Genomic DNA, 27,835 nt, shown 5'->3' on the forward strand with positions numbered 1-27,835 from the left:
ATTAATTAAAAAAAGTTAATATAAGATAGCGTAAATTTATTTATTTATGGGTTTAGAAGAAATTATAAGTAGTTTAAAAGATTATATCAAGAATAACTTCAATGTTTACATTATTATCCAAAATCAAGTGCAAAAAACTGGCGAGGATATGCCAAAAGTAGAGGTGAAGTTTTTAATAAGCAACAGGATTGAATGATGCCTTCATCAATTAATATAGTGTAACATACAGAATGTACATACAGATTGGCAGAGAAAATACTCTCTCATTACTCTTCTATTTTCTTTTACTCCAACTTCTCCCTCCAAATAATTCCTATAATAAAAAAAAAAAAAACTCCATAGTAATCATAACTAGAATCATGGAGAAGGCTAAAAAAATCTTCTCCTTGCCAAGTCATAATGAAAGCTTTTCCTCTCTTCATTTTATAACTACAGCAAAGAAAAATATGAAATCACACACTATTTATACAGGTGGAGCTTATGTTGCCCCTACAAAATCAATCATACATCCAGTTCTGGAGCTTCAGATCGTGTTTGTGATCCTCCTTGTGACCTTGATTCGGATATCCTAGCTGCCACCTCGGCCACTACAAGCCTTGTCAACAGTAGCCCTGCAACTAGTGCTGCTCCCATGAGCATTGTGAAAACCGCGCTCCAACTCTCGGCAGAGATGTAACCAGTTAATAATGGTCCGATTGCAGCACCAACAGAACCTGTTCCATCTATGATTGCTGTTACGGTTGCCAATGCCTTGGAGCTCCCTCTTAATGAACTGTGTGTTCCCAGGTCTGCCGAGACAGCAGTTGTTATAAGAGCATAGGGGCCATTTACGAACATTCCGCAGATGAACATGAGAGCTACATTCATGACCAAGGAAACGTGTCCGTAACTACGGTAGAAATAGAGAGCAGGGATAGCACAATACATAAAAGTTGCCGCAGTTATGGCTCTCGCATCTAGACGATCAGAAATGTGTCCAGCTAAGATTCCTCCAAGCACCCCTCCAATATCAAAAAATGTCGACAAGTTTCCAGCCGCCTCATTGGATAAATATTTACCCTCAATCGCTGCAAGATCAAATAAAGAAAGGCTAATCAGAAATGAATCATCTATAGACAGCCAAGTTTAGCATGTTTAAAGGAATACCATATATCCAAATGGTATAACACAATATCTATCAACAGCATTCAAAACTACAATAGAGAAATGCATAGGAGAAGGAAATAAAGAAGAATACCTGTATGGCTAATGTAGTATGGAAGCCAATAGAGAAATGTGTAAGCGACCAATTTGGCAAAGAAGAGGCAGAAAGCAAAAGGAGCAACCCCAGGAATTTTCCAAGCCTCAATGAACCCTACAGCTTTTTCCTTGAGCTCAGTATTTGAGCCCAATAGAGGCTCCGTAACTCCCTCTTCCTCTTCATTCTTCCTAAGTGAATCCACTTCATCTTCTTCTCTATAAGCACCGACTGATTCGGGACTAACAGGCAGAAAAAAGAAAACCACCAAGCCCATGAAAGCAATAAGCAGACCTGGCACAACAAAGGACCAACCCCATCCATAGCTCAATAGTGCTGAAGCAATCAAAGAACCAGTAATGTTCCCAACAGATGTGTGAGCATTCCATATACCCATAATCAGCCCTCTCTTCTTCTTCCCAAACCATTTACCAACTACTGCAACAACCGAAGGCCATCCCGTCGATTGAAATAACCCAGCAATCATTTGCACTATCAGGTAGTAATAAAAGCTATGGATTTTAGCCCAATACCCAGCACCAAATAGTGAAGTAAACAAGCCAGTTCCAACCATTCCCACTGTCAGAAAGATCCTTAGGTTCATTCTATCACCCATGTGTCCAGAGAAGTACATTCCTAAAGCATATACTGAAAGAAAGGCCACATCAAGTTGACCAAGCAAGGCCGTCCCATCGGATCCATTAAAGGGCGCCCAACCATCTCCTAGAACCCATGAAAGTCCTTTGCTTTCTGGAGCACTAAGGTATGTTATCCTCCACGGGAACTTCAAGCCTACATCAGATGATTGGGGATCAAGGGCACTCTTGACAATGCTGGTGGTTTTCCTCGTCGCATGATAGCTAGCGTATGCGAAAAATGTTACAATCAAGACAATGGCTTGATGACTTTCATAGGAAAGCTTCGCTTTCTTAATGTATTCCAAGAATCGAATTCCAAGAGGCTTGCTATAACTTCTATCAGCTGGCAATTCATGTTCTGAACCCATATATTTTGATTCCCCCCAAATAAAAGAAAAAGACCAAGTAGAGCTCCAACTTCCCCTGGTACACCAAAATCAGACAGCCAATAAGCTACGTTAGATTGTTATTTGATATACAATTCCAAAGTAATAATTACTCAATTAAAAACAGAACTTAATGAAAAGAAAAAGCAACAAATAAATAAATTTCTAAATCAAATCAAACAAAGAGAGAATACTTGATCGGGTATCAATCAGAAATAGTTAAAATTCGTCAAATGGTTGAAAATAGGTTATACTGTTGATAAGGCTCCTAGAAATTAATTGAGATGCTGCTAAAAATTCAGAATCCCCAGAAATATAACAATATCAAGTTCCTAAAGTTGAGATACTGTGCTGGAAAAGTCCATGAAATTCTAGTCAAAATTCAATAAAGTTTCAAAGTGGAAACAAGTCCTTCAATTAGAAACTTATAAAAGAAACGATATTCCTTGTCTTCAGTAAAGAAAAGACCCCAATTGCAGTTATTGCTTTGAATCATGAAACAGTCTCAAATTTAACATCGAATATTAACTGGACCCATGAAATAGATTGTAACCGAAGCAAAATTAGTTCCATAACAAATAATGATGCAACGTAGCAGAGGATTCAATGGAATCTTAAAAAAATCCAACAGGTTCATAAAAACGGCAGCTAAAAAAGCAAACAAAACACCATCAAACGCAGGTGTCGATACAGAATCCACATGGAAAAAAAACAGAGAATCGCCAAGAAACAGGTATCCAGAGTTTCCAATGATAATTTTGACCATTCCAAATAAAAATAAAACCCAAATGGTCAAATTTCCATCCTGGGGAGTTCCCCTCAACATTAACGCCAAAGCAATCTCAAAGAACCCAGAAAATTAGTATATATATATATAAAAAAAAACAAGTTTACAAGAATTACAGCTTCAATATTGACGAAACAGATACATTAAGGAAAATACAGCAGGAAGCAAAAGGATCGTTACCTCGAGCTTAGTTGACGTCACTAGATTGCTATGCTATTGCCTTTGATTTCTCTCTTTCTTTTTCCTAAAAATTCTCTTCTATTGTTTCTCTTCTCTGTTTTTTATCTTCTTCTTTTCCCCGGTTGTCAAAGTCACGGATTTTCAAGCTCCAAGTGCAGCGGGAGGGAGGACTCCAAAACTTGGCATAAATAATAATTTAAACAATTGAATTGTCAAATATACCCTTACTTATTTTCCTATTAGTATTCTACTTCCTCGTTTATTAGATCCACCTCATTTTTATTAAACTGACATAATTGTCCCTCATCAGAACGTACTGGCCAAGCATTATTAAAAAAGCGAAGGCAAAGTCTTTGTGGTCCCAATTCCCACTACTAAAAAAGGTCAGTAGTTGAATTTTTATTAAGTTAATTATCAATTGGAATGAGATTCTATATTTGCATATAAAATTTGATAAAATTGTCATTTAGACTCCCAAAAATATTGATAAAATGTTATTTTGTCCCCTATAAATTTACTTGACTTCTTAATCTAAAATTTCTAATTTTGCAATTAAATCTAAGGCAAGAAATTGAGTATGCATGCATAAATTGCAAAAAAAAAAAATGAAAATGAAAGTGAAATTTAATTTCCTTATCACCATAAAATAAAAAGCAGCTCAACTTCAGTGGCTACTATTTCTCTTTTTATGCTTTTCTTTTTCAGTATTCTAAGCCATTAAATTGGCTACCAATGCGATTTCTCCTTTTGCACATCCTAATACATAATAACGAATATAAAGGCAGGGGCCAGGGGGGTTTGAAAAAATTGAGACGTCTTCTTTTGAGAGGGACTACAAGGACTAAACCCTGAAATTGAGAATCAAGCAAAGAAGGAAGGATAAGTATAAATAATGTAGGTTATTCAACTCTTCACGTATGAAAAATGTGGAACCTTTCGGAGAAAAAAATATTTGTCAAACCAATAGGGACGGGGTATGAAATAAATAAACAAATCCAACCACAACGTGCTTTTTTTGAGGCTTCAATTTGCTTTGAGGATAGGGTCAATTGGGTCACAGCGGTCAAAAAATAAGGAAAATGGCGAAAGGGTGATTTGTGGGAAACAAGGGAGGATATTTCCGTCAATCCACGTGAGGGCGAGAGTTAAATGATGGAAATGGCGGATGGAGTCGGAAAAGCATATTCGCATATCCGAGAAGAATTATTCTGAGAGGCGTATATCCTCATCCTTCTTTCGAGGTTGGGACCCACAACTGCCATGTCGGATTTTGGAGAAATTACATGGCATGATTGTATTGTGTTTAGGATCTTAATACAAGTGGAACTGGACATAGTACTCGGCCAACCTTGTATTCCTTCGGGCTGCCTGTCCCTGTCACTGTCTTTACTGGCCGACAGAGGGTACATCGAATCTATTTGAATAAATTTTTTTTAAAATAATTAAGTTGATAAATTTTATTTTATTAATTTAATTTAATTTAACTTTTAATCGAATTGGATAAAATTATTTAAATTAAATTAAAAAAATTAAACATGTCAATTTGAAATTTTATTATAGAATAACTAATTTTATGTTAGATAATATAAATTTAAAATTATATATATTTAAAAAAAATTAAAGCAAATTAAGAAAAAGAAAATAAGATACTAATATGATAATTTTGAATCATTAATTAATTTATTTAGCTCCTAAAATTATTATTTTAGAATATTTTTAAAATTTTTATATATTCTTTAGAATTTTCTTAAAATTTTTTTATAATTTTTAAAAAATATAAATTTTGAAATTTTTAAAAATATTTTAAATTTTAAAATCTATTTTGAATATCTTTTGTAATTTTTATTGAGAAACTAATTTGTTTATTTACGTAAATTTGTTATTAAAAATATATAATTTAATTCGATTCAAATTTGAAATTCAAACTACGTATTCTACTTGACTCGAAAAATTCAATTTGATTAATTTAAAATTTTCTTTTTTCAAATTTTTTCGAATCAAAACAAGCAACCGCAATTTCTAATCCAATTTAGATAGTCTTTGGCTAATAAAATTGGAAGCTAAAAGTTTTATATTGGGAGTTATTGATAAAAATAAATAAATTGTTAATCTTTTATTAAAATATGGAATCCAGCTTGAGTGACCAATCCTTGACTAAGTACGCCATACCCTCTTTTGGTACAAGTCAGAATTGGTGCGCAGCCTATTCTCCTCCTGTTTTCAGTCATATAGTACTGAATGAATTGCTTGATGTGCATAGCAGATAGCACCATGTTCTCTACCCTACCTCTAACTTTGCCTGCAACTTGACTAATGGATGATTTTTCTTTTAATTTAATTTTAAATTTAAATATCTTTCCATAGATTTTACATTAAAAACAAAAAACAAAAATATTATCATAGTGATATTTATGCATATGATTATTGTTTATGAAACTGACATTTTTGGTAGGCTCTATACATGTTAGACACGTGTATAGTTTTAGTCTATCACACATGTAAACTCTTTGTATATGCGAACTGAGATTACAAACTATCCTTGCGAGCTCCTCCGAAGATCCCCACTACAAGACTTATATACATCCAACTGGTAAGGTCCAACCGAACAACGAGTAAATGATTAGGATTTTATATGAATTTCAGGTTGGTGATCATAAATACGTAGAAAGGCTGCTGGGAGTCACAGCACTTTGAAGTGGTCCCTGCAAGTTGGAGTTTAGAAGAATAAAAAGAGTGGGTGATAGTGTCTCAATTGGGGGGCGGAGTGATGATTGGGGGTCAACTTTATAACACTAAAGTTTTCGTGGTGTGCGCATATGGGATATACAAACTACATGGTTTTGGTTATAAATTGTTTTACTATTTTGCAGCCCACTTATGGCTTCCCCCATCAATTAAGTACGAATATATATATATATATGACATATAATTATGGCACTACTATATGTTCTAAATACATGTGCATGTGAATGCATAATAATATTAAATTGAGTTAAAAGAATTAGGGATAAATTTTAAAATTGTATATGATTTTTGTTTTAATGTGTAATTTGATACATATGTAATTATATAAATATATGAAATTTTTATTGTGGTTTTAATTTATAAATGAAACTTTAATTTTGTTTCAATTATACACATTTAAATAAATAAAATATATAAATTTAATTTTATATTTGACAAATATAATTATTTTTGTATGCGCTACATTAATAAATATGTTAATAATTTGTAAGAAATAGATCAAATCAATATTTCATATATAAAATTGTACAAAATCAAATTATATATATAATAGTGATGGGACTAAACATGAAGATAGGCCAAACTGGTCTAGAAGAAAGGGTGGCAAAAAAGGTATGATAATTTGAGGAATGGAAGTGATATAGTTATTGAGGATAGAACTATTCACGGGTCGAATTATCTGTTCAAGCTCGAAAATTTGTCCGATAAAATAAGAGGATTTGGGCAAATGGAAAATGGACTTATGGAAATTTTAAGGCGTGTTTTTTATATGGGTTGGGATTTAAGTAAGATTTTTTTTTACTCAAGATTAGCTCAGTTCAACCGGACCCGAATATATTATGTTATAAAAGAATATTATATTAATTATATATGTTAAATAATAATGCTATATATTTATATTTATATTAAATAATTAATCTAATAGCAATTAAACCTATTACCCAAAACCTAAAAAAGAACTTACTCAACTAAATAACCTAACCCAAAATATAAAATTCTAAACATTATTTAATAAAATATTTATTATATTTATTTGTGTTTTTTAATATAATAAAGCATTTATTATATTTATGGTAGTGTTTTTAATATAAACACTTTTTAATATATTTTTAACGTGTTAGAAAATTTTTATTAGATTTTGTTAATGCGTTTAATATATTATATTTTTTCAAAATTATTTTTAAATAATAATAAATTTTTTGGGTCCAATTTTATTTTTCTTAAATTGAGTGAAAAAATAAATCTAATTTTTAGTCAAAACCAACCAAAATTTTAAAATTCATCTAAATATATTATATGAGCCTAATCCAAACCCGATCGTTTGCCTCTAATTGACAATAAAGTGATCCAAAGCGTATCTTTCGAAGATAAACTTTTGTGCGGAATTGTGTTGAATTCACACCGTGGAGAACAGGTGTTGGAACGTGGATGGTATTCCTTCTATCTAATTTTCTAAACGAGCCCATTATCCTTAAGGCTAATCATAGGGCTAGGCCCGCGTTTAAATAATACTTGCTACGGCCGACGTTTACAAGTTAGCCAATCAACAGAACAGGTGGTTTAATTCTCTCTTATGCTCATTATTTAAAAGGAGTTTGGAATCGACATAAAGATATATTATCCAATTTTTTCATTCACCTCAATCCCTTTTCTAGCACACAAGAGAGAATTTTGAACGATTGATTTTGTTTGTTCAATCAGATTGACTACATAAAGATAAATTCGGTTATTTATTATGAATACACTATTATATTTGAATTGTCTACTTAGATTTACGGAACCAACATCTCAAACTTTATCTCACACATGGATGATGTTCTCCTCTCCTTTGACATTGCTGGAGTGGATGCCACTGCTGGTGTGGGAGCCCAAGGCCTTGACCTCAGTGACACAGTTCGAAGAATGGAAGAATATATTCCTCAAGTTATTGTTGAGGCAGCTGTAAGGTGCTTCAAGTTTGGATCAGAACCAGCACCATGTCATGGATGTTTCACTCGTTGTCCGGAAATTGTATAACCTTTTAAATCACGTATATGAAGATAGTATATGTGCTTCCTTTATTATCTTCTGTGTTGCTCAGCAAATGGGTAAATCACCTTTAGTACTCCATAGCATACCCCCCCCAGTCGTATGTGTATATATAACAGTGACACCAACCATGATGAAGCACAGTCATTGTGTTTCACGGCTGTCTTTGGGCAAATACAAAATAGCTTATCCGATATATGTGGTAGATAAGATGTGTTACTGCATGAAGAAGAAATAAGTCCACATGGCACCCCAAATTGCTTTTGATATAATAAGACAGAAAAAAACAAGTAAACCACTGGCTGTGAGTGTGAGGAGCCTAAAACCACAAGGCAAATCCCTCGTAGTATTATCCCCGAAACCAAAAAATTCCTGTGGCTCTCACTCTCCTTAAACATGTCAAGAAATCAAATAAGGTGTTCACTAGGTTCATCATTATCAACAACACCCAAAAAAGCTTTACCCTCACCACCACCTCAACAATGAATGACACAGTAGACAAGCTCGTGATCTTTCTAGCCAAAAGAGATGGCATTGACAAGCTTGTGAAGACCTTCCAATACGTCTCTAAGCTTGTTAACTGGCAAGTAGAAGCCACACACCCAGACCTAGCAAACAGGTTCAAACAATGGGAGGTCTCCTCCGGTCTTAGCAGAAAAGCCTTTAGAACAGGCAGGTTCCTCACTGGTTTCAATGGGTTGAGAAGGAACCCTGGTGCCACCCCAACATTCAAGTTCCTAGCTGTACTTGCTAATGCAGGAGAGATGGTGTATTTCTTTTTCGACCACTTTCTATGGCTATCGAGGATTGGAACATTGGATGCCAAGTTGGCTAAGAGGATGAGCTTCATATCTGCATTTGGTGAGTCATTCGGTTATATTTTCTTCATTGTTTCAGATTTGATCATCATGAAACAAGGGGTTGAGGCCGAAAGGAAGCTCATTGCTTTACAAGAAGAAGAAGAAGATTCAAAAGATGCAAAAGAGAAGATAAGAAAGATAAGAGGGGATAGGGTGATGAGGCTGATGGCAGTGGCAGCAAATGTTGCTGATTTAATAATTGCAGCTGCAGAGATCGAGCCAAACCCTTTCTGCAACCATCCACTGTCACTTGGTATCAGTGGCTTGGTCTCTGCATGGGCCGGTTGGTACAGAAATTGGCCCTCATAGAACTAATGAATGAAAATTGATGAACAAAGTCTTTAATCTTATTAGATGGAAACTCTTTACCTGTGTATCTTTGCTTTGCTATAAATGGTGAGGATTTCACTCTCAGATATCGGTTTTCCTTCCATGTATGTTCCTTTTATTGGGAGCTATGGTGTCACTCTTATACTGCTACAAATAACTATCATCCCCTGGTATTATAAGGAACCAAAAGGCTTCATTTTCCACTTATTTTTACTCTATTTTTTCCCTTTGGTGAAGATGGGAATAAAATTGAAGGCCCCCCTCAACCTCAAGACAAAAATAATTGATCCAATAGTTATCTGTCTTGCTTGGTTACTTACGGGGCCTAGTCCCTCTTATTATATCCGTAGCCTGTAGCCTGCACTGCACTCATTCCCCGTAACGTCACACTTCCCATTATTTCTTTTTTTATATTTGAATAGCGAATAAAAAAATTTGGTCTAATGTTAATTTTAATCCTTTTACTATGTTCATATTTAAAAAAATTTTCTACTTTACACTGACATCTTTATAATATTATTAAAAAGTCTAAATTTTTCCTCTTAAAACAACCTTAAGCATTTTACATAGAAACCAATTTAAATGTACTAATTATTATTTGTTAAAATATTGGTAAAATTACATTTTGAACTAAGGACAAAATAAAAATTAAAAGAAATTCCAATTTAAATTAAAACGCGAATTTCAGAATAATAAAAAGGACTAAAAGCGTATATAACCCAGGAGTTAGTCTCTTTTTGGAGTCCAAATAAAGCAAATAGAAACAGTGTCAGTCAAAGCTCAAACTTTGAAGACACTTGCCTTCCTCCCTGCAACCATCGCTCAAAAACAACACACCCAACTAGTTTTGAGTGAATGGAGAGACAACGTTCTTATAATGGACGAAGAAATATTGACGAAAGACCCAAAAATCTTTCACAATGTAGGCTCCAGCGTTCTTCATCTCTGCCGCCGGTCGCCAGAGCTTCGCCACCACCTCCTCCTCCAAACCAATTGAAACTAGCAGCAATGGCCATCGATTTGAACGTCCGCCTGAGATCCGCCGATATGCCTCTCGCAATGCAAGAGCGAGCTATCCGGAGAGCCAGAGCTTTAGTCGACGCTAACAACCCAGGTATTACCAAACCTACGCAGGTCGCAATGTGCCTTAAGAAGGTAAACCTAAAATCTTGCTTCTTCAGTCACATTTTTGGATGTCGGGGGTTTTGAGTTTTTTTTTTCCTAAAAAAATGTTTTTTGGGGGATGCAGGAATTTGATGCGTTGTACGGACCGGCATGGCATTGCATAGTGGGGAAGAGTTTTGGGTCGTTTGTGACGCACGCCGGCGGAGGATTCTTGTACTTCTCGGTGGACAAGCTTTGTTTCCTTCTCTTCAAGACGGAGGTTCGTCCGCTTGTTAAACCTCCTTCCTTGCATAGATTGAAAATTAATAATGCCTAATTAATGTTTTGGTTAGAGAAAGAATGATTTTTCTAAATTTTCTTGCAAATTATTCCTTGGGTTTCATCGTAAATGGAAAGTGTGACGAAATTTGGTGAAAAGTTTCAACCCATCTATGCAAAGGATTGTTTATTTTACATGCTCTGTTTGTGCACTAAAATTTGGATATGAAATGAGACAAGTTTTTCGAGTTTGATTAAAACAAACTTGAATTTGATTTCACCATTCTCGAGTCCTGCCCTAGCTTACTTTTCAAAACGTGAAGACTTGTTTAAAACTTCAATTCCATCCGATTCAAATAATTTTGTAAATAATCTAATATAATATATTATTTTTATTCAAACAAAGTAATTAGTATTGTATTGATAGATGTATCGTTTATTCATTAAAACTACTACATATTACTATCGATTTCTTTTAGTATCCGGTTTTATCGATAATTTTGCTACAAAAATGTAACTACAGGAAAACTCTTCCTAACAACACTTAACAGAAACTACACTGGTGATAGGGTTGGAATTGGTGAGCAACCAACTACACTGGGTGGAAAGTGCCTTCAATATAAGTTCTCAGCCAGTGGGGGAGCCAAGGGCAGGCAGGCAGGACCGGCTCCCTTAAAATGAATTTTTTTTATTTAAATATTTTATAATTTATAAAATTTTAAATAAGTGATAATAAAATTAAACTTTAATTTTCTTATAAATAATAAAATTTTAATTTAATTCTTTAAAAATTATAGAGATATAATCTATTAAAATGATGAAATTATTTTTTTATTATTATAACAGTATATAATTTAATTCGGCCTCAAAACTTTTTTTTTACTCTACCACTGTTCTAAAAACAGATTGAAAAAAAATGGTGCAGTTTTTTTTTCCTTCCTTTGAAGTACAGAGGCGGTCTCCTTTTATCACTATTCAATCACCATAGAAGATGTAACACTTCCAACAAAATTGAAAAAAAAAATGTTTTTATTAAGTACAATTTGTTCCTTAAGGTTTGTGAGAATCTTAAATTAAAAAATTTTAGTGTTGTTGTTAAGAGATGATGATCAGAATATATAATTAAATTTAAATGAAAATTTAAATATTTATTAAAAAGTACTTTAACTTTTTCATATTTTATTTATCAGTGATATAATCAATTGTGATGTATTAATAATGCATAGAGCCTGCGTGCATCAGATATTACCCCTATTTGTATATATACTAAATTTTAACATATCTATTATATGGGTTAAAAATTTTATTCAACAATTAGCAATTTCAAGTTTTAGAAGTGATGTGGAGGAGAGTGGGGTGAAGATTGAAGACAGTTCGCCCTGTTTGGACGGGAAGTCATACTATTCGAGAGGTTAAAAAGGAGAAAAATTATGAGAAATGGGACCCAATGGAAGAGATACAAATGAGGTTTGAGGTGAGAGAAATGGTGAATGTGTGCTCTTTACACGTGAGAAAGGCAAGGGGGAAGCCAAACTAGGATCGAAAAAAAATGTAAAATTATTGAGGTCGAAGTCCAAAATAAAAATTTTATTTTAAAAAAAGCCTCAAATTAAAATAAAAAATTTCAAGCAACAGCCAACAAAAGGCCAAAGTTTTACTTGAGAAAAGATTGTATGAAATATATTTATTATCTAAAATATTAATAATTTAATCCTAAATTTTAGTATTTAAATTAATTTTTTTCAAAATAAAAATGTCGGATGACATTAAACTACTAAAAAATAGATATAATGATGTGACTAACTATTTCATATAATCTTTTTTCTAACTTTAAATTGTATAGGCCACGTGCCAACTTTTGATAGATGAGTATTGTAAAACATATAAATGATAAGTGATAATTATTTTATCGAAATAATCATGGTAATTCAAGGAAATAGTCCAACAGAGTCAAAAGTTGCTGTTTTATTTTTTTATGAACTTTTATACTTTTTTATAATTTAGCTTTTTTAAAAATTTTAAAAAATTTTAATTATTTTAAATTTTTTAAATATTTAATGACATGATATATAAAATAAAATATGCTAACACCATTTGTTTATAATTCCGTTATTAATTTAAAATTTTTAGAATTAAACTAATAGATTATTCTGGTTTAATTTATTAAAATAAGTAAATAAAAAAAAAAAGAATATTGGAATATACTGTTGCGTATAGCTGCAAACGTCGTAGCTTGAATTATGATAGTAGTCTAACCCTTAATTGATTTAATTGAAGTCGGCTAAATACCTTCTAGTCAAATCACTCTCTATTATTGTTGTCCATCTCCCGAATGGAATGGACTAGAAAAATTCCATAACCTAATCAAACTCCTCTCTTCCTCCCCTAAACCCTTTTCCATGGCCAGAGGAATCCCAAATTATGACGACGGTGGCAGCTTCTATGATCATACAGGCGGTGGTGGTGGCAGTGGAGGCCAATACTTTACCCAATCTTCTTCCCTTTCCACATCGTCTTCTTCCGATTCTTTGTACCACTCGTCGGTCAATCGCGGCACCATCGGAGATGTGTTTTTCGGCACCGACGATATAAGAGACACCAGAGATTTGCTTTACAAGGAAGATGTGCTGGAGAGTTACCATAAAGAAACAGCACAAAAATACTTGAGGCAACGATCAAAGAAAAGATCAATCTCAAATTTCGGGTGTGTCGAGTTCTTGAAACTTCTATTACTATATTGCTGCAGATGTATAATATAGGCTGATTAATTTCTAGTCTGTAGAAGCTGAAAATCTTTTGCAATTTTATGTTTATATTTTTCCATCATAAATTGAATTTATTTCCAATAATAGTAAGGAGATCAGCCTTTCAGCTGTGAATATTTGTGAAATTACTCGAGATTTTCATTTTCAATTGTTTTTGCGACTGAGAACGCCATTTTAGATTATGGAGTTTTAGAGCAGCAGCAGCAGTATACTAGAAATGCTTTGGTGTTTCCAAATATTCTCTGCTACACTAATTTTTCGGCTCATTTAATTATTATTATCATCTATTTTTGGCAGTACTTAGCATGCCATTTTTATGCGCATATTATTTGTGTGATTCAGAAGTTTTCAAAATTTCCAGCCCCAAAGTGGATTAAGATGTGAGCTGGCATTTGATTTTATTAGGCCATTGTTTATCGTAAATTGTTCATTTGTTGATTTTAAAATAATTTAATTTGAATTAATCCAAAAAATTTGAGATCCACATAACAATCATATTATACCATACATGATTGGGGCACACACTTAAAAGTAACCATTTCTCATCAAACTAATAAAATAAGCAATCAACTTAGCCGTCCAAAGAGTCGGTGGCTTGTGAAAGCTACCATTTTTATCATTGAAAATTGACACTAACAATTATTACTTTAATTAAATTCTTTAGATACATAACTAGTATAATTGTTAATTATCGAAGATGGGGAAGGATGTTGAGGGCGGTTCACATAGAGGTGTGCAGAGAGTTGCATCCTGAGCTACTAAGATGCAAGGTCAATTAGAGAGAGAGAGAGTGGGGAGAGAGAAAAGGTTCAAGGAGGAAGTTGGAGAGAAGGTCTATATTTGCATGTTCCCTGCATTAACTATTATTGTATGAATCCTTTTGTGGTCTCCATCTGATCAATCGTCCCTTAGTTTGGTAGGTTTAATGAGTTATTATCTCTCTTAAACAACAGTGTTGCAAGTTGAGGAGAGTCTTGTCTTATAGGTAGATGGATTCAATTAAATCCATTTGTCATGTGATTGGTAAGGTTTAGGGTCCCTTTGGATGGATAGTGTGTTTAGTGTAAAAATAGCAGTGGCGATGAAATTAAATATTATAGGAATATTGTAGCGTGAGATAAAAAGAAAGCTAAATATATCTCACTGGAGGTAAAGACTCATCCAAAAGAACCCTTAATCTCTTGATAAGGTATAATTGGTGTGGTGAGGTACCTATAATGGGTGAGGCGTGCTTTCTACAGGACATACTTCTAGTGAAGTAGTAAATAACTTCCATATGTACTTATCATAGAGCAGCTAACTAAGTTTGGCGCCACTTAACTCTATGAAAATAATTCAGTAGTGAAATTACCAAAAATATCATTTTTATAATATATTTATCAAGTAAATGTATAATATGTCATTTACTCTTCAAAAGATAAACCCACTAATTTCTTTTTATCCTAAGTATAAACAACTAGATTCTATACTATTTATAAACAATCAATTGAACAATAGCTTTCTTGTTAAGAATGACTATATGTTGGTGGCTCGTATGGATCATCTATGGGTACAAGTGCTTCGGTCTACGTATAAAGTTGATAGAAGGCTTTAGGAGGTTCTTCATCCTAGAAATGGATTACGATTATGGAAGGGACTATGTAAGGTTTGGGATGAGGTTTGAAATGGAGTTGTTGGGGTTTTGGGCGATGGGCGTTAAGTTGACTTTTGGAGAGATGTTTGGATCCATTGAAGTGAGTCCCTTGCGGCTTATTGTTTGCAATAGATTTTGATACGGGCGTTTCATATTTTAGTTAGAGATATGATGACTAAGCATGGACAATGTGCATGGAATCAGTTTTGTTTCTTACTTCCGACTCAATGCTTGGCCAAGATTGCGCCAATTCGGCGTCCCTGTGGTGAAGAGATTATGGTTTGGCCCGGTTGGAAATGGGACGAAGGAGAATTTTCACTACAAAATCAACATATGCAACCATGGATCAAATGGTTAGTCCCTTGAATCCGAGATGGTAAAGTTCTATGGAAATCTCGCTGTCCACAACAAGTTAGAGCTTTCTTGTGGTTGGTCTGCAGTGGAAAGGTGCTAACTAATGTTGAAAGAGTTAAAGAGGAATTTGACTATGGATTCTAGTTTTCATATATGTGGTACTAATGTTGAGGATATAGATCATGTATTAAGATGCTCGGTGACGATCCTTTGCAGGAATAGTCTGGTAAATAACGGTAAGTTAGCAAAGTTTTATAATTTAAGCATTGAGGACTGGATTGTTCGTAACCTCACCGGGTCTTGGTATTTTTCGAGCTCTATAAAAAATGGGGATATTTTCTTTGTTTGTTGGTTATTATGGAAGAGAAGAAATGCTTATATTTTTACGCCTGATTGTGTAGACAATGATGGTTTTATCATCCTTGCATGAGACATAAAGAAGCGATTTTATTTTTCAGTCAATTGAAACAGATTTAGGGATCTACAAATGTCCAAAGAAGGTGGACGTAACTTTCATGGTCTCCCCCACTGATGGGGAAATGGAAAGTAAATGTAGACGGTGGCCAGAATCTGGAATACATAATAGGAATGGCGGGCGACATGATCTGAGGTGCATCTAGCTCGTGGTGCTTGGGATTTTAAGGAATATTGGGTGGTGTAGTGCTTATGAGGCGGAACTTTTGAGTATTCTTGATAGTTTTGAGCAGGCTTGGGCGCATGGTTGTTGTGATATGTTGTTAGAAATTGATTATTTACAAGCGTTGCATCATGTTAAATGTACTTTGATGATACATTAACAAGATTAGTATGTCATTCATACCATTCGAGATGCATCGAGATTGAGATATTGATGTTAGGCATGTATAAAAATGGTTGATTGCTGAGCAAAGGCTTCGGAAGAAGTGGTTGTTGGCTTTTACTCTTAATTCCAACCTTCTGATTTTACTTTGAATGTGTTGCACGAAATTGTTACTGATTTATCTTTTTCTAAATTGATTGCTATGTAATAATCAGATGCGGATACAAAGGGGGGCTGGTAGTGGCCCTGGCCCCCCTAAAATGGAAATTTTATATTTAGGCCCTTGAAATTTTTTAAAAATTTTAATTTAGTAAAGGTAAAATTGTACTTTGGTCTCTCTTTAAATTATAAAAATATGATTTAATCTTTTAAAAATTATAAAGATACAGACTATAAAAAATTAAATTTTCATCCGGCTCCTCTAAAAATTTGTTCTGGCTTCGACCCAGGTAATAATTTATACTATCTTTCTTAATAAAAGAAACAAACAACTAAATGAGTTTAATGTCACTTATTTTAATACATTTATCAAATAAATGTCACTAACAAAATCAAAATTTTATTCTAATACATTCATCAAATAAAGACTATTCTCAAATATTATGGTGTCATTTGTCCAAGCCTGAAGGTTTGTCAAAAAAGTGGGAAGATTTGGACAAAAAATATAGGCCCAAAAATTGGATTAGAACAAAAAATAAGGTCTGTTTTTTAAATTAGCTGAGCCTTAAGTAGGATTTTATTTATACTTTCTCTTCTGTTGCTGTTTACTCCTATTATTTGTTGTTATTTTATTATTATATTATTATTATTTGGATATTGTATAACTCTTATTTTATTATTAATTTTGCTATTATTTTAGACGTATTTGCTTGCTAAGTTGTCACTATTTTAATGTTATTTAAGTATAAAATTTTTTAATGTATTTTAAATTTATTGAGAAATATTTATTTTAATATTTATAGTATGTTTTGATATATTATACTTTTTAAATTTATTTTTATATATCAATTTAATTCAAACAGAGTGGTTCAAGCTCTAATTTAGGATAGGTTTGGATGGGCGATTGGGTGCGGTGCGGTGCGGTGCGTTTAGCTTACTTTTTGTCTCACGCTACAGTATACTACAGTATCTAATCTCACCGCCACCGCTGTTTTTACACTAAACGCAAGTAAACGCACCGCCCATCCAAACTCACCCTTAATATTTTTAATTTGAATGAAAGTTTAAACATATTTCAAAGTTATTTTTGAGTCGGGTGTGGACTTAAAAAATGTAATTAAAAATTTTGAATTTGCATCACCCATTAGCAGATCTACGTAGCAGCTGGCCCAAGCCGTACACATTTAACAGTTGGCTTCCCCGCCGAATCAACGTAACGGTATAGACCGCCAGAAACAACGTGAACTAGTGGGCGGTTAATTTTTGAACATGAACAGGTCGCAACCTTTCATGCTTGTTATAAACTTCCCTCACCCCTTCTTTGTATTCAAAAGCAATTTAACCAGAAATCCCAACCCTCTTTTCTATACTCAAAACAAATTCCATTTCATCATATTCTTCTTGTTACGAAATGGCTCTCGCTTCCTTCACTGCCCGTTTCAAGCAATTTGTTACCCCCGATGCCCTCAGATCTTATCTCGCTGAGTTCATTTCCACATTCTTTTATGTCTTTGTTGTTGTCGGTTCTGCCATGGCTTCACGTTAGTGCCTTTTCATCTTGTTTATGAATCTGGGTTTTTTTCCCCTACATGACATGATGGCCGACTTGTTATTTTTTTACCAGGGAAATTGATGTCGGACTCGGCAACCGATCCGTCTAGTCTGGTGTTAGTCGCCATTGCAAACACCTTCGCGCTGTCCTCGTCGGTGTACATTGCCTCAAACGTTTCCGGTGGGCATGTGAACCCGGCCGTCACTTTTGGGTTGGCAGTTGGGGGTCATATAAGTGTCTCGACTGCTCTGTTTTACTGGGTTTCTCAAATGTTGGCCTCTGTGATGGCTTGCCTTTTGTTGAAGGTCGCCACTGTCTCCCAGGTATATCATTTCATCTGTTGTTGCACCATCATACAGTTACTTCATTTTTCATTACCCTTAAAATGACATTTATAGGTATTTACAGGATGTCCCAATATATACAATTGCAAGTGAAATGACAGGGTTCGGAGCATCCATGGTAGAAGGTGTGCTGACATTTGGTTTGGTGTACGCTGTTTATGCCGGAGGTGACACAAGAAGCGGTCCACTGAGGAGCATTGGACCACTGGTAATAGGATTGATGGCAGGAAGCATGGTTCTGGCGGCAGGACCATTCTCTGGAGGGTCAATGAACCCAGCATTAGCCTTTGGGTCCGCCGTAGTTGCTGGACGGTTCAAGAACCAGGCAGTTTATTGGGTTGGACCAATGATTGGAGCAGCAGTGGCTGGGCTTCTGTATGATAATGTTATGTTCCCCGGTCATGTTTCTGGAAGGGTGAATTCCGATGGAACAACTAGAGTTTAACTGTGCTTTCTTTTCTTCTGTACTAAGTTTCTTATTTTGTAAGAGATATAGATTTAATATGAAATCCACAAGTCCCTTAGAACAAAAGGGTCACTATACCACAACAATATTTTGTAAAATTATATTTTGTATTTTAACATAATTAATATATATTTATTTTTATATAAGGTGTTTGATTAAATTAATGTCTTAAATCAACCCATTTAGAGGATCAAATAAAATAATTATATTATAAATTAATTTTTAATAAAATTATAAATATTAATATAATAATAATTGTCTTTCACTATTTTTATATCAAATGCTTAAATTAAACAACTAAATATAATGTCTAAAGCCTAAAGACAACTTATTTATAAATATTTTTAACGTTGAATAATTTTTTTTATAAATATAATTCAGTATTAATTTGTTTTATCCCATCATGAGGGCAATAAAATGTAATATATGTTATTTTTTTGGAAGGTGGATGTTTGAAAGGTGGATGTAGAGGGGTGAATTTTTCTTTTGAATATTGGGTATGTAGCAATTAAGGTAATTACTTGTCTTGATTCGCTTCATTGTATAAAATTATTAAAAGGGTAAAATTATAATAATTTAAAATAGAAAAAATATATTATGTTTAAATGTTTACTTAATTTAAAAAATAGAAATTATTAAAAATAAATAGTAAAAATTAAATTGAAGTGTAAGAGGTGGAGATGAATGTATCCATAACCTATGAAAATGATAGTGGTTGTCAAAATTATACGTTCATAAAGGAGTAAAGCAAAACATGTTAATTATGGAACGATGATGAATTTAATAGTCATTATTATCCCTAAAACAAAAATAAAATAAAAGATTAAATATTAATTTTCCAAAACTTATAATGAAAAATAGATAAAGTTGCAATGTTAGTTAAACAATATACAAAAAATGGAGAGAGTTCAATTCATTAATTTTTATTGTTATTTCCTTAAAAAAATAACCTAATAATTGGGATAAAATTGTAAAAAAAAAAAAACACTTGGCTTCCTCATCCGTCAGATTTCGAAAAATCAATGGGCACATCCGTTTCCCGCCCTTTGGTTCGGTCAGTTTCATCATCAACACCACCAACCCAGTATCTCAAACGCTGACTTTCGAAATTCTGAAAAACCACCGTTTCAATCTCCGACGCCGTTTCCTCTTACCGAGTACGTCGGCTCCAAACTCAGAACACACTCCCTCCCTCGCTTTTTGCTCCAAAAGTGAATCTAATCGCCGCATCTACCGTTACTTCCTCCACAATTTCATGCGATTTTCTTTTCTTTCAAATTCTAGAGTATTCTTTCTATGAGTCCCTGAATTTAAGGCACGATGTACATCAAGGAAATATGTTTGGAAGGGTTCAAGTCCTATGCATCGAGGACCCTGGTCCCTGGTTTCGATCCTTTCTTTAATTCCATAACCGGTTTAAACGGCTCTGGGAAATCCAACATCCTCGGCTCCATATGCTTTGTTTTAGGGATCACTAATTTGCAACAAGTTCGTGCTGCCAATCTCCAAGAGCTCGTTTACAAGCAAGGCCAAGCCGGAATTACCAAGGCCACTGTCTCCATTATCTTTGATAATTCCGATAGATCCCGGAGTCCACTCGGTTACGAGGAGCACTCTGAAATCACTGTAACTCGACAAGTAGGTGATGCGTAATTGTCTTCTTCTTTTCTTTATTTCAGCTATGATTTTGTTTCAGTTTGAAATATTGCTGCAAATCCCATGTTTATCTCTATCTTTTAAAATTGAAAATCTTATTGAAACCTTCGTAGATTGTGGTTGGTGGAAGGAACAAATATTTGATCAACGGAAAACTTGCGCAGCCGAGTCAAGTGCAGAATCTCTTCCATTCGGTTCAACTTAATGTTAACAATCCGTATTTCGTCATAATGCAAGGTCGGATCACCAAGGTTTTGAATATGAAGCCTCCGGAGATTTTATCTATGCTCGAAGAGGCTTCCGGGACGAGGATGTATGAAACAAAGACAGAGTTTGTGTTAAAAACACTTGATAAGAAACAAAGTAAGGTTGATGAGATTAATAAGCTTCTTGATGAGGAAATACTGCCTGCTTTGGAGAAGTTAAGGAAAGAACGGATGCAGTATGTGCAATGGTCTAATGGGAATGTTGAGCTGGATAGACTTAAAAGATTTTGCGTTGCTTATGATTACGTTGAAGCAAAGAGGATTAGAGATAGTGCGGTTGGTGAAGTCCAAAGATTGAAGGCAAAGATCACCGAAATAGATAATGATACAGAAAGGGTAAAGGTGGAAATTCAAGATATGGAGACTAACATATCGAAGTTGACTGCTGAACAGGAAGCTAATTTGGGTGGGGAAGTTAAAGCTTTATCAGATGAAGTAGATTCCTTATCTAAGAAACTTGTGCAGGAAGTTTCTGTGCTGAATAGCAAGGAGGATACTCTCAAGGGTGAGAAAGAAAATGCTGAAAAGGTTATTGATTTATTGTCCCGACCTCTGCTGCTTTATAAGCATCAGCTCAAGCATCTGTTTATCTTCTGTTCAATTTGTTTAATCTTTATCTTGTTTTCATGTAAATTACTTGTATTTCTTATTTTCTGTTGCAGATTATTCACTATATTGAAGTTTTGAAGCAGTCTATAGAAGAGAAAGCCGTTGCTGTGCAAAAGTCTAAAGAAGGAGCAGCTGATCTGAAAAAGAGAGTTGAGGACCTTTCTAAGAGTTTCAAAGAGCATGAAAAGGAATACCAGGTAACCACCTTCATATGTGAATTTTTTCTATAAACAATAAATATTATATTTCTTGCGTTAACTAGTAAACCAAGTTTACTGAGGAATTTTTCTGTCATTAAAATGGCAGGCTATCGTAGCTGGCAAGAACAGTGGCAATGAGGAGAAATGCCTTGCAGATCAACTAGGTGATGCTAAGGTTGCAGTTGGGGCTGCTGAAACAGAATTGAAACAGCTGAGAACGAAAATTAGCCATTGTGGAAAAGAGCTGGAAGAGAAAAGGCATCAATTAATGTCAAAGCGTGATGAAGCACTTGAGGTGGAGAATGAGCTTAATTCTAGGAGAAAAGATCTGGAAAAAGTTAAAATTGAATTGGAATCTCTTCCACACAAAGAAGGCCAGATGGAAACTTTGCAGAAGGTTCCTTATATGTTTCTTTCTCCAGTGTGGAATGTCCATGAATTTTCTTTTGGCTAAATTGTTTTTAATGGACAAATTTACCTAGGACTGTGCAATTAAGTTGGACCTCATCCAGAAGTTGAATGACACAGTACAAGATCTTTCAGCACAGCTAGCAAATGTTCAGTTCACTTATTGTGATCCTGTGAAAAATTTTGATAGGTCAAAGGTGAAAGGAGTGGTTGTAAAACTGATAAAAGTGAAGGATAGCTCAGCAATGGCAGCCTTAGAGGTTGACAACATATAAATGATATATTTCTAGCCTACCATCAAATTTATATGGTAACTCTTTAAATCAATTTGTAGGTTTCTGCTGGTGGGAAGTTATTTAATGTGGTAGTTGACACCGAAAATACTGGAAAGCAGTTGCTTCAGAATGGTGATCTACGAAGAAGAGTAACAATTATACCATTAAAAAAAATCCAACCTAGTACTGTCCATCCAAGGGTTCATCAGGCTGCTATGAAATTGGTCTCTTGTTTTTGTCTTTGTTCTTTTTCTTTTTGAGTCTCTCTTTCTCTGTTCTGATTTAATGTTCGCATTGGCAGGTTGGCAAGGAGAATGCAAAGCTGGCACTTTCTTTGGTTGGTTATGATGAGGAATTGGAGGTATGTTTTCATGATGCTATTTTATTTGTTAAACCTCTGCTGCATGATGCCTATTAGAAATTTCTGACGTATGCTTAATGTAACTAATAATGTGGTGCTTAAATTCGATTAATTGAGCTATACATGCTTTTGGAGCTTTTTAAGTAGCCGGGATGGAAATATTGGTAACTTTTATTTTGTTTGATGTCTTATTCTGAAGTTTTGAATGGTCCTGCAGAGTGCTATGGAGTATGTATTTGGAGCTACTTTTGTTTGTAAAACTACTGATGCTGCAACGGAGGCATGTCCATCTGAATACTTTCATATGTGGTTCTTTAAACAATGTGAAACGATTCACTATTCTCTTATTTGGCTAGAGCTCATGTCTAAGTTTTACCTTTATTTGTCACCTGAAAACAATATTAGCTGTCAATTCATGTATGGTTTCTTTTCTTTTCAACTCAACGCATTGCAGGTTGCTTTTAATAGGGAAATTCGCGCTCCTAGTGTCACCCTTGAAGGTGATATATTTCAACCTAGTGGTCTTTTGACTGGTGGAAGCCGCAGGTACATGGTTATTTATTCTCGTAAAGTATTTTAGTATTTGTCCTTTCTTCCCTCTTTTTTTCCCCTGAAACTTGAGGTTTCATTCTGCTTTTGGAAAGGTTGGAGTGGATGTTTAAATTTTTTTTAGAGAGTGACTGTTTTTCTTCTTATAACTTGTCCTAAGTAATTGTATCCAAGTACTTATTTGTGTAAATTAAGAGGTTTGAAAATTGAGACCTTTTTCACAGGGGTGGGGGTGATCTGCTTAGACAACTTCATGATTTAGCAGAGTGTGAATCAAAACTTGCAGGTCATCAGAAGAGGTTATCTGAAATTGAAATGAAGGTAATCTGCATTGAATGAATATCTTTTCATATTTAGTACGTTACTGATGCATTTGTGTCTTGTCAGATTCTTGTATGAGTTAGCCGAATTGTTCTTTGATGTATGGATATAATCACCTGCTATCTTAGATACATCTGATTCTAATATTAATAAAAACACTATACGTGATACTATCGTTCTTTGTCATTTTATCTAGTGGTATGTCTTTTAAAGAAGAAATTGTATGAAAAATTACTCCATAGCAAATATCATTTCCATTCAGATTCTGACTTGTAATTCTTCTTAAGCATGCTCGCTCTTATCAGAAAATGAATTGATTGAGAGGATTGATTAAAAGTACAATTGCTGCGCATTATATCACATCCTCTCTTTTTGGCTTCCTGGAAAGAAAAAAATTACACTCTGCACCCTTGCTTTTGATGGATCACCAGAATCATGACGTCAATGTCAAATTTTGCATTTTACATTTTGATGGGGACTTGTTATACAGTTCTATCAATTTATGATTCATTAATTTAAGACTGAATAGTCTGTATGGTTTTAATCCATTCATGGAAATATTGCTGCAGTGATATCAATTACAGGATTTTCAATACATTGGTAGCTGTATTATCTAACTGGATCTTTGATTTTAGTAATTATTCCGATATTCAAAATCACATTTTCTATGAATGGAAAAATCTGTATTCTATTTGTTCCCAGGTTCTATTGTATTTTGTTTTGAACGTTTATGTGCCACTTAAGTGCCAGTTTCTACAGTAAATCAAATTTCCACTGTTTTCAATTGTTTATTGTCTTCATTTTTCTGGTCTTGTAGATTGCAGACCTACAGCCTCTTCAGAAAAGGTTCATGCACCTTAAAGCTCAGTTAGAACTTAAAACGCATGACCTTTCCTTATTCCAGAACAGGGCAAACAAAAATGAGCATCTTAAGGTTTTCCACTTCGCTCTTTTTGATTATACTTTTAACCAATAAATTTATCTCATTTAAGCCATCATGAAGCCCCTATTTTTTTTTTCCTTTCCTTTTTTTAATTTTCTCATTTCCGTCTTTTAAATGAAACTAGCTTGCAGAAATGATAAAGAACATTGAGCAAGAACTTGAAGTAGCAAACTTAGCTGTTAAAGAAAAGCAAACTTTGTATGAAAAGCATGTTAGTGCAATTTTGCAACTTGAGAAATCAATTAGGGATCATGAGAATAATAGAGAGGGCAGACTTAAAACCTTGGAGAGAAAGATTAAGGCTACAAAATCTCAATTGTTGTTGGCTTCAATGGATCTAAAGGTATATTGACACTTTTTCGTAGTTCCTTTAAAAATGATTTTGAAGAAACAAAGAGTTAACTTATTTGAACTTTTTATGCAGCGTTGCTATTTTGTTATTGATTCTAGAGACACGGTTTATGTTGAATTTGTGTTTATAGATGTTTTTGGATTTTAGTTAATGTGGTAACCATTATAAGCACTAGTCACACAACCATTTTTTTTTTTTTTTGGGAGGGGTGGTGGATGGTGGTTGTGGAATTTGAATGTCTAATTCTCCCTTGTTTTCTTTTAGTAATCGGTTGTGGTTTAATTTTGAGTACAGATGAAGACTTAGTTTATTTTGGCTCATTCATTTCTTGGACTTGCTGTTGCATGTTTTAGGAGCATGAAAATGAAATAGAGATGCTTGTTATGGAACGAGAAGCAGTTAAACAAGAACAATCATCTTTAGAGAGCCAATTGGCTTCCTTGAGAACACAGATTTACAATCTTAATTTGGAAGTAGAAGAACAACTGGCCAAGGTACCGGCAGATTCCTATCTTGTTTATTTCTATGTTATAAAAATATTTTTTTTCATGCTCTCTGGTGTAGGTTGATACTCTAAATAAAGACCATGACCAATTGCAATCTGAGTTAGACTCAATTCGTTTAAAGAGTAAGGAGTGTGATTCACAAATTAGCAGCATTGTTAAGGAGCAGCAAAAACTTCAGCTTAAGCTTAGTGACATAAAGCTTGAGAGGAAAAGGTTGGACAATGAGGTAAGTTTTTTTTATTAGTCCATGTAGGTCTCCTATAACTTGATGCAGTTAAATACTACTTATTATTGTCTCTTAGGTAAAGCAAACGGAGAGGGAGCAGAAAGATTGCTCCATGAAAGTTGACAAATTGATTGAGAAGCACGCCTGGGTTGCTACTGAAAGACAATTTTTTGGCAAAGGTGGAACGGATTATGATTTTGCATCCTGTGATCCTCTTAAAACAAGGGAAGAACTTGACAAGCTTCAAGCCGAACAATCAAGGTGCAGAGTTAAATAAATTCTGTCGCAATTTTTTTTCATATTCATGTAGTCCAAAACAATATCATACCTATTATCTTCTAATAATATGAAAGGTTATTGCTCACTTTTCCCTGGTTTGACTTGATTTTCAATTTTTTTTGGTCGCCTCTCATAAAGCCTTGGAAAAAGAGTGAACAAGAAAGTAGTGGCAATGTTTGAGAAAGCAGAAGATGAATATAATAATCTGATGTCCAAGAAAAACACTGTAGAGGTTAGATACTCTCAATCTGTCATCTTTTTTAGCATTTAACTTTTCCTTATCCTATGGTTCCTCTGTCTAGAATGACAAGTCTAAAATTAAGAAGACGCTTGAAGAACTAGATGAGAAGAAGAAAGAAACACTTAAGGTCACTTTGGTCAAAGTTAACAAGTAAGCATTACTTTCCGTTATATTTGGTTTTTCTGCATTTTACGTATCTGTTTGAATCTCTTTTTTTAGATGTTATGTTTCATCTCTCCTATGGTTATTTTGGTTTTGAGTTGTCTAAAAGTTAATTTTGCTGGGTCTTCATGATGCACTTTTCTTAAAGAGACTTTGGGTCCATCTTTTCTACCCTTTTGCCCGGAGCCATGGCAAAGCTCGAACCCCCAGAAGGTTGCAGCTTCTTAGATGGTCTTGAGGTCCGTGTTGCGTTTGGAGATGTTTGGAAACAGTCCTTGTCTGAACTGAGTGGAGGTCAAGGTCTCTACTTGCACTTTCTTTAATCTTGGCTCTGCTGCTGTTTAACCCCGCTCCATTTTATATACTTGACGAGGTACTTATTTTCTTCTTCCTTTCTTCTTCCTACTTGCTTCTTCTGCCCGCTCAATACCTGCACACATCCCAAACCGGTAGGGTGCTGATATTTTTTCTGCTCAGTAAGGTTCATTGTTTCATGAAAGTGGGTCAGGTTAAATATTTGGATTTAATTTTCATGCTATGGGGAAGTGGCATCTTCAAAACTAACCCTCAGCAAGTCCACACAGGGTTTTTGGTGACGATGCTATTCTTATAAATTATTACAAAAAACATGATTGCAACAGATCGATGCAGAATTGATCTAAGCCACACTCAGAATATAGGGAGAATGATTAAAGCTCACTTTCCACAATCTCAGGTTTGATGAATTGATAAGTTAATAATCTGTATAAGTCTGACATGTGGACAATGGTGTTGTTGATACACAATGCACCGCAATTCATGCAGTGGTGAAAGTATTCATGTTGATATGGCTTGCCTAGTTTTGATGGAATTTAGTCATTGAACTGATCTTGAACATTTGTTGTTGAAACTTGCAGTTTATCGTAGTTTCACTGAAAGAGGGCATGTTTAACAACGCTAATGTTCTTTTCCGGACAAAATTCATGAATGGCGTTTCCACTGTCCAGAGGACTGTTGCTTCTAAGCCGAGCAGGTAATTTCCAGTGCCACTTACAATAGAAGAAAGAAATGGTGAAACAACTTGGTAGATGAAAGCCAAGGATGAAAATTTATCTACAGTAAATAGCATCTATGGAATAAACTTATGTTATCTCCAATACAAGACAAGAAAACTTAGATTCAAATGGCATAAGGTAAAAAGGGGGAAGTTGGGCAAACATCAAAATCTATAATAAATTACGAATACCCTATTTAATTGTATATTTCTACAAGGGTTAAAATGCAATTAATTTAATAGCTTAAAATTTTTTAAAATTTTAAAAATAAAAATAAAAATTTATATTTTTGGAGTAGTTTAAGTGCAATTTTATTATATATTAATTTAAAATTTTATAAGTTTTAAAAAAATAAAAAATAAAATTTCCAATTTTAATGGACTAAAATTTTTATCGCCTTGGTTCTTGTAATTTCGGTAAAATTTCGGTAAATATAAAAACTTTTGCATCAAACAAAATACAGTCAATGTGGGATCATTTTTATATAGTTGTAAAGATATAAACAGCCCAACCCATATCATATTAGCTCGCCTTCCTGACTTTTAACTTGTTCCCTACTTAGGTTAATATCTCATCATTTAGACTTCATTTTTTAAATTCAAATATTTAAAAAGTAAATATGAAACTGATTTTATCTGATAAATCAATTTCATCAAATCATGAGAAAAAAAAAAGATCAATTTTATCAAACATATTAGATTGGACTTTCATACCAATTTGAGCAGTTATCTTTTTTCTTGTATCTAATTAATCTCTTCAAATGTTTTTTTTCTTGAAAAATAGATGTGGTTGTTTATCTCG

At 34.0% G+C, this 27,835-nt stretch overlaps 4 protein-coding genes and 1 pseudogene across 6 annotated transcripts; 4 read left to right on the forward strand and 1 right to left on the reverse strand.

The window, feature by feature from the left end:
* Positions 1-169: 169 nt before the first annotated feature.
* LOC107913174 (putative glycerol-3-phosphate transporter 1) lies at positions 170-3,400 on the reverse strand. The gene is made up of 3 exons (XM_016841667.2): positions 3,229-3,400; positions 1,238-2,298; positions 170-1,067 (listed from the first exon to the last, which is right to left on the reverse strand). The coding sequence occupies exons 2-3, from the start codon at positions 2,241-2,243 to the stop codon at positions 502-504; spliced, it is 1,572 nt and encodes a 523-aa protein (XP_016697156.2). The 5' UTR covers positions 2,244-2,298; positions 3,229-3,400; the 3' UTR covers positions 170-501.
* Positions 3,401-8,483: 5,083 nt separating this feature from the next.
* LOC107913175 (peroxisomal membrane protein 11B) lies at positions 8,484-9,275 on the forward strand. Its single transcript, XM_016841668.2, has one exon. It carries the CDS (start codon positions 8,484-8,486, stop codon positions 9,168-9,170), a length of 687 nt encoding a protein of 228 aa, XP_016697157.1. The 3' UTR covers positions 9,171-9,275.
* A 771-nt stretch (positions 9,276-10,046) lies between these two features.
* Positions 10,047-13,464, forward strand: LOC107913177 (dynein light chain, cytoplasmic). 3 transcript variants are annotated; one of them, XM_016841671.2, is made up of 3 exons: positions 10,047-10,346; positions 10,441-10,575; positions 11,098-13,464. In XM_016841671.2, exons 1-3 carry the CDS (start codon positions 10,047-10,049, stop codon positions 11,110-11,112), a joined length of 450 nt encoding a protein of 149 aa, XP_016697160.1. In that variant the 3' UTR covers positions 11,113-13,464. The 3 variants fall into 3 exon arrangements, with proteins under 3 accessions (XP_016697160.1, XP_016697159.1, XP_016697158.1); XM_016841670.2 differs by having other exon boundaries at positions 11,144-13,464; XM_016841669.2 differs by having other exon boundaries at positions 10,441-13,464.
* A 3,939-nt stretch (positions 13,465-17,403) lies between these two features.
* LOC107911379 (probable aquaporin TIP5-1) lies at positions 17,404-18,787 on the forward strand. The gene is made up of 3 exons (XM_016839219.2): positions 17,404-17,825; positions 17,909-18,159; positions 18,245-18,787. Exons 1-3 carry the CDS (start codon positions 17,696-17,698, stop codon positions 18,623-18,625), a joined length of 762 nt encoding a protein of 253 aa, XP_016694708.2. The 5' UTR covers positions 17,404-17,695; the 3' UTR covers positions 18,626-18,787.
* Positions 18,788-19,624: 837 nt separating this feature from the next.
* Positions 19,625-27,239, forward strand: LOC107913178 (structural maintenance of chromosomes protein 2-1-like; annotated as a pseudogene).
* The last annotated feature ends 596 nt before the right edge of the window (positions 27,240-27,835 follow it).

Source organism: Gossypium hirsutum, chromosome A07 (genome assembly GCF_007990345.1).
Source record: "Gossypium hirsutum isolate 1008001.06 chromosome A07, Gossypium_hirsutum_v2.1, whole genome shotgun sequence".
Lineage (NCBI taxonomy): Eukaryota > Viridiplantae > Streptophyta > Magnoliopsida > Malvales > Malvaceae > Gossypium > Gossypium hirsutum.

Excerpts from the sequence above, each read along its gene's own strand:
- LOC107913177 (XM_016841669.2), top strand. The coding sequence starts at position 10,047 with ATGGAGAGACAACGTTCTTATAATGGACGAAGAAATATTGACGAAAGA. Across the intron at positions 10,347-10,440 it reads TCGCAATGTGCCTTAAGAAG|GAATTTGATGCGTTGTACGG; the intron begins GTAAACCTAAAA and ends TGGGGGATGCAG.
- LOC107913175 (XM_016841668.2), top strand. The coding sequence starts at position 8,484 with ATGAATGACACAGTAGACAAGCTCGTGATCTTTCTAGCCAAAAGAGAT.
- LOC107911379 (XM_016839219.2), top strand. The coding sequence starts at position 17,696 with ATGGCTCTCGCTTCCTTCACTGCCCGTTTCAAGCAATTTGTTACCCCC. Across the intron at positions 17,826-17,908 it reads CGGTTCTGCCATGGCTTCAC|GGAAATTGATGTCGGACTCG; the intron begins GTTAGTGCCTTT and ends TTTTTTTACCAG. Across the intron at positions 18,160-18,244 it reads AGGTCGCCACTGTCTCCCAG|GATGTCCCAATATATACAAT; the intron begins GTATATCATTTC and ends AGGTATTTACAG.
- LOC107913174 (XM_016841667.2), bottom strand. The coding sequence starts at position 2,243 with ATGGGTTCAGAACATGAATTGCCAGCTGATAGAAGTTATAGCAAGCCT. Across the intron at positions 1,068-1,237 it reads ATACTACATTAGCCATACAG|CGATTGAGGGTAAATATTTA; the intron begins GTATTCTTCTTT and ends TTGATCTTGCAG.